A 7,017-nucleotide genomic window follows, 5' to 3' on the forward strand; every position below is an offset into this window, starting at 1 on the left:
AATACATCAAACGCATAGAAATACTCATCAAGGATCATAGGTAAACCAAGAGCCTATCGTCACTAGTCAGTCTAAACAGTATTAAAAGATATATATTTGTACATTGAAATTATACAAACTATAGGATGCCAGGTCTACAAATGAACATGGCATCTGTCTAAATAACATGCTAAATAAAAAGGCACTGAAAATCCACTTACAGGCGGCTGCTACTCGAAACTGATAAAGCCTATCCTTACATTTATTTAACATTTTACGACTTTTGCTGGTGATCTTCTGCATAGTACTGTACAAGCCATAGGCTTTTTTTGGGTGTATCCTTGTACCAGTGAACTGTACAGTCATGAAACTGTATTTTCTTATGCAAACCTCTAATAAAGTCTTCAGTCAATCAATCAATCAATCAATCAATCAATCAATCAATCAATCAATCCATCAATCAATCTCTAAATTACAATTTAACCTTTGCATAAGACTGCAAGGTCATCAAGGCTAGGGCAAGTCCTACGGCAAGTGCTATGGAATTTCCCTGAGCACAGCGTATGATCTGAATTATTATCAATGGACACACCACATGTTTTAAACACCAGCAGAGTGACGAGTGAGTGCTTAGTGTAATATTTTTAATCTTTCATATAGTCTGTACAATACTCCTTTCATCCAACAATAAATATAATGTGTCATGCCATTGTCAATTATAAGGTGTACATTACAACACAGACTGAAACTAGACTGAAACTAAGTAAGTCGCTCTGGATAAGAATGTCTGCTATTATTGTAAATTGAAAAAGAAATGCTTCAGTGAACATCCGGCCTAATCTACTCCAGCCCTGCAGATCCCAGAGTTTGATTGAAGACTTTATTAGAAGTTTGCATAGGAAAAGGTACAGTTTCATGACGGTACAGTTCACTGGTACAAGGTCTACTAAAAGGAGATCCATGAAAAGACTAAGCTTATTTCCACTGGAAACCATTGAAGTATCTCATATAAGAACGGCTGCTTCTCATTCTAGCCATCTATTCAGGGATTTGCTTCGATTTTATTGGGTGAAAACGGTTAACTTCTGGACCAGTAATGAGAAAAGCTTTTTCCTCCAGTATTAACACAGCCTTAAGGCAACCCACATTGCATGCTGTTGAGCTCACTGGTTCTCAATCTTTTTAATGCCAAATATGGTACTTTACCTCCAAATTTATCCATATAAGGCCACAGACCCCCATTTGAATGTATTTCGATTCGATGTCATTCTTTATGCATTCTCTCACTGAACTAACTTCTAGCTCATGAAATAACTTTAAATTAATCTTCTTTGTTTTGCAGGGGACCCACACTAGAACCCCCATCAAGAACCCACAAGGGATCCCAGACCCCACTTTGACAAGCACTGGTTTTATGAAGTCATTTTCTACAGGTAGGCCAAATTCATTACTGTAGGCTATGGTTTCAAACATTGAATCCTCATAATGGGTGTTGAAGCTTGTGTGATACATGAACTACATGGTCCTGTTGTGGTGTCTTAACTGCCAGTGGTTCAACCTTTTTGGGCAAATTAAAATGTGAAGGCAACAAATTCCATCAGGACTACACAAGGCTAATTTACTGTTAGATATCCAAGGTCCATGCCTCTGGAACAACTTGCCAGAACACCTGGATGAACACAATGGATACAAAAGGACTTAAAATAAAGAAGCTTTTGTCTTTGTCTTAAAATATAAATAAGAACTTTTTGTGTATTTATTTAATGTACATATTGCAATAATGTGTGGTTACAAAATCTTTGTGCACTGTTCTGTCCACAGAACATGTTCTGTGGAGTGCCTTGCATGTCACAACATTTGTCTACTGTTTCACTGTGTCTATTTCAGCTTTCAAACACATGCACGTCAGTCACTACACATTCTGTTGTTGTGTGTATGCACCGCTTATAGACAGAGCTGTGACGCAACTCTACCTCTCCCTCTGCATGCTCCTTTGTTTTTTCTTTTCTCTATCTCTATACCTCTTATTTGTCCTTTCCCTCCTTCCTTTCTTCCCTCTCTTCGCCTTTTTTTCTCTTACTTTCTTCAGACCATCATTCTACTCTCTCTATATACAGCATCTACACCTTGTAGATCGGCTATTTTCGGCTTATGTTCCCCCCAGAATAGGGTTGCGAAAGTTCAAGTGGTTAAAGTAACAAATAAAATTTAAAAAGTCCTTATTACACAAAGATTTGGCTGCCGCCCTGCAGTATTTCTTAATGTCTGTCTGTCTGTTTCGCAATCTCTCTCAGTCATACTCTAGATCAGACCTGGGCATTGTGCGGCCCAGGGGCCGTATGCGGCCCTTTGGTTCACTCTGACCTGCCCTTGTAGGGTTAATGGCAAATTACAAAATAAACACATTTTAAAATTTTACCTGCAATTTTACATGCATGGACTAAAGCTGAATTTATTTTATTTTGAAGTTTTTTTATTCACGCATATGGACGCAATGCGTACATCAGCATGTGTGCGTGATCATTGGAAATTCTCTCAATAACAAGCAGGTGGTCAGACTGGTCACAAGTCAAGACGACCTTTACCCATCAAAAATGGCTAAAGTGGCTAAAAAAAGAAAGGTCGATGCCGAATGCCGGGTTTTCAACAAACATTTGAATGCTTAAGTATTTATTTACTGAAGTCGGAGGTAAAGCTGTGTGTTTAGTTTGCGGGGAGCACTGCCTTTCAGCCCTCCACAATATTTTCTGTTGTTCATGTGGCCCCATGGAAAAAATTGCCCTCCCCTGCTCTAGATGCTCTTTGCCTGTTCCATGTGAGAAGAACACGTTGTTACCCCCCCACCCCACACACACACGCACGCACACACACACACACACACACACACAACACGCACACTCTTACAGTGATGCAACATCACCCTGTTTTTATTATGATGAGGTCGGCGTGGCAACGTGAAAGTGTCTATAAATACCGTCCAAGCCGTGACATCACTACAGTGTGTGTCAGAAACATGACACCGCGGCCTGCGTCTTCCATCAGCAACCACCATTAAGCATCTGCTTCTCAATGGTGGGTTCAGGAACCAACCAGAGGTCCAAATGTGTACTCTTACGGGTCTGTAAGCTCTGAGACTGGAGATATGGAACCAAATAAACCCCTTACGGATCCACGTACTCCCATTGTAAAATTCTCATTTAACTCAGAGTGTACAGATGGAACCGAATGGACTCATATGGGTCTGTATACTCTCTGAGTTAGATAATGGTCTGTTTGGACTACGACGACCCTACGTTGAGAACCAGTGAAATAAAGTGTTGAATTATGTGTTTTTCATATTACCCAATAACATGAACAATACATAATTGTACTATTTTATACCTAATGAACAGTCAATCAATCAATCAATATTTGACTGATTAATTATTAAGCCACCACTACGCGTATTCCTTGCGTTGTCAAACGACAATGTTGCGCAGGAGAAATAGCCGATCTACAATCACACACGCTGTGACACAATGTGAGCATGTAGATCTGCTACAGAAAAAAAGAATTGAATTTGATTTTGCTTTCTTTTTTTATATTTGTTGAACGCTTTTGAGCTCAAAACAGAAATGGCGAAAGCTGTTAACTCATCTTTACATACATTTTAATAGGACAATTATACTTTCCATGGACATGTAATAAATAGTGCTGAGTCAGAAGGAAATGGCAAGTGGAAGTGTGGAAATGTTTCAGATTATCTCGCAGTATTGTACAGTTGAATCAGAATGTTCCGATAGCTACAGCTTAATGTTCACATACAGTCATACACATTTATACAGGAGGTTGCATACAGCGTGAAATACACAGTACGTTACTTTTAAACATAGTGCACTAGTTTTAAAACAAAGTGGCATGCATATCAGATTTGAGAGAGACTGAAAAGTCTTTTGTCCCTAACCCGATTAAAAGTAGGGTAAGAGATCTTTTTTGGTCAAAACAAAATGTTTTTTGTTTTTGTTAAAAAGTTAAAGCACTATTGTGATAGTAAACATTTCTATAGACTCTATAGCAATGATCACAATAGTGTTTGTGCAGTAACGGGAGTCTCCCCATCTCTGCAGCACTTTAATTATCAGAAACTACAATTTCAAGTGTGTTGCAAATGTTCAACCAATAGGGAGAGAGTACTCATTTATCAGCTTTCATTTTATATTATTCCAGTTCCAATTTCACTTGTTTATCCTGTATCCTGTATGAGTTCTCTCTCCTGATTGGATAACATTGATACCCTGACCTGAAAATGCATTTTCTGTTTATTAAAGAGCTGGCGAGATGGAGAGACCCCTGTTACTTAACACTCTGTATGTCAGTTATTACTATCAGAATATATAGTTATTTAACAGTTATTTAACTAAGGAATATCGCTTACCCTACCCTTAACAGCTAAACAGCTATAGAGTACCTATAAAAACAACAATATAAAAGTCCATTTGGGATACCAATCTTATTAGCAGCATCAGTCACAGATAACATCACGTGACAAAACAGAATTCATTCAAAGTCCATTGTTCAGTTTTGGACCAAGCCCAGAGACTCCACTGATCAATATGCTATGCAGTGGATCTCAAATTTTTATATTGCAAGGACCCCCCCCTTAACTTTAGCCTCACATAGCTAGACAACTATTCCACAATCTCCGAATGCTACAGTACAATATAGTCGAGGCAGGTAACTGTCATCTTGTTCGTCATTTCCATTCAAGAAAACATATTTAAAAATATCTTACTTTTTTTCCATTTCTGCCAAGTAGCAAGCTATATATGCTTAGATGATTTATATTTATATTTAAATTTGCGTGACTGTAAATACAAAACGGAAGTGGGGATCTCTCTTCACATTTTTATCATTTGATCATTTGCAGATCTTCCTTGCTCCAGACTGTATGACGGAGGCACGATGGGAGGCAACAGTCTGGCTTGCGAGACTACCGTAACTCTGACAGTGTACAAATGGAACCAATGTACACTGTCAGAGTTACAGACTGGTAGGGGTCGATTTAGAACCCCCTCAAGGAACCTTGAGAGTCCCTGGACCTCACTTTGAGAACCACTGCGCTACAGTGTGTCAGCCGGTTCCACTTTATGGATTATAGTAGTTCACCTGAGCAGACTGGACTTTGTGTTCCTCAGAAAAAAACTATTCCACACACACGGCTCGTGTGACGTCTGATTTATACCTGCATGTTATACAAAGGTCTGTTCCTTCAGCTTAGTTTGGTTAAAAGGAAGTCTCTGGCAGAATATGATAGGTGTAAGCTACTGAATCTGCAAAAAAAAGAAAAGATGAGGACTATTCCTTTCCTACATTTGAAAGCAAATTTCCAAAATTGTGTAAGGCAGGGTTCACATATTTAAGGCACATGCTTTATGCTTTACCTAGGGGAAGGCGGGGGTAAAGCACCGTCCAGTTCATTCCCTATGGAAGTCACAGGTTTTGATGAGGCAAGCTTGCTCTAAGCTTTCCTTAAGGTTGTCCCTAAGTCACAGAGTAAGCTTGCCTCGTCAAAACATGTGACTTCCATAAGGAATGAATTGGACGGTGCTTTACCGCCTGCCTCCCCCTAGGTAAAGCACAAGGCATGTGCCTTAAATGTGTGAACCCGACCTAAGAGATTTATGTCTTATCCTGAATTGTCCTTCTTAGTGAGGTTCTTTTGAGGTTTCATCTGTACAATGAGAGAGCTTCAACGGGGCCTCAGTGTTCTGCTCAATGGCACGTTGTGGAACAGGAGGATGCGTGTCTGGTGTCTAAGGTTGGGATCCGGAACTGGAACCGGAGGAATCGGATTCAACATTGAGGAACCGGAATGGGTTCCGTCCCATTTTTGGAACCTCTGACCACACTGTCAATTTGTGTCAAAGCTGGTATACATCTGTTATACAATTACAATAACGGTGGTGCTCAAACGTTTTAATTTCAAGGATCCCGGGGCGCCCGCTGGCCTACTGGTCCAGGCACATGCCACTTGGGCGTTGCCACGTGGGCGTGGATGCTTGACGGCGTCGCCGATTCGATACCCGATTCGGGCGACCTTTGCCGCGTGTTGCTCCCGTCTCTCCCCCCATTTCCTGTCGGTCTGCTGTCCTGTCAGTGAAGGCATAAAAGCCCCCAAAAAACAAATCTTTCAAATCCTAAAGGATCCCAACCCTGCTGGTGTCATGCGGTCTCTCCACCTTCCAGACAACGTCCCCTGGCTGGGTCCCATTCGGTCTCCTTCGTCACGCGTCCACGATGAGCGCCGTCTGACTCTCCCGGCGTGTGTCCCGCTGCTGTTGTTTCCGGCTCCGCCGTAGCCGCCAGCAAAGGGCGCTGGCGGCAAGCAGGCCCAGGCCCATAGACAGCATGGCCAGGCCAAGCACGGAGATGGTGGAGCCGTGGGAGTTGAAGGCGTAGGCCACGGCCGTCACCACCACGCCGGTTACCAGCACCACCACGCCGAATGGCACGGTGCAGCGGTAGCACGACACCTCGGCGCCGCCGGTCGCCGCCACCAGCCCGGCCTCGTTGATGAGGACCACGGCGGACATGTCCTTGTCCCTGCCGACGGGCGTCCCCGTCTTCTTGTCGGCGGCGGGTGGCCGGAGCAGCGACGACGACGGCGGTGGTTTCATGGTGCTCTTCGTGGGCATCCTGGAGATGGTCTTGCTGTGGGCGTCGTCGGGAGTGGCCATCTTGCTGGTGGCGAGGAAGAGGTGGGCCATGCCGGTGGCGGCGATGTCATGAGGTGTGACAGCCCGGTCAAGGTGGCGGCTATCTGGAAGTTCAGAGAGAGTAGAGCTGTTGGTAGATGTAGTCATTGTTGATGTGTCATTATTTCACAAATATGATTCTGTGCCTAAACCTCCTTAATTTGCATAGACACAGACAACAGTTACTTTATGTAACTGTTGTCTGTGTCATGAGAACATCCTTGCAACATGAATATTTAGCAATAAAGTATGGGTTCTCATTTGGAATACATTTGATCAGAATTACTGTATAATTATGATTGAT

General features: G+C 42.3%; 1 protein-coding gene across 1 annotated transcript; it reads right to left on the reverse strand.

Annotated features, from left to right (window-relative positions):
* Positions 1-6,242: 6,242 nt before the first annotated feature.
* On the reverse strand, positions 6,243-6,725 carry LOC308303028 (transmembrane protein 100-like; the record flags this gene model as incomplete). Its single annotated transcript, XM_080747347.1, has 1 exon — positions 6,243-6,725. One exon carries the CDS (start codon positions 6,723-6,725, stop codon positions 6,243-6,245), a length of 483 nt encoding a protein of 160 aa, XP_080603473.1.
* Positions 6,726-7,017: the final 292 nt, after the last annotated feature.

The sequence above is a fragment of the Nannobrachium achirus genome (assembly GCF_963921795.1).
Source record: "Nannobrachium achirus genome assembly, chromosome: 18".
NCBI classification, from domain to species: Eukaryota; Metazoa; Chordata; class Actinopteri; order Myctophiformes; family Myctophidae; genus Nannobrachium; species Nannobrachium achirus.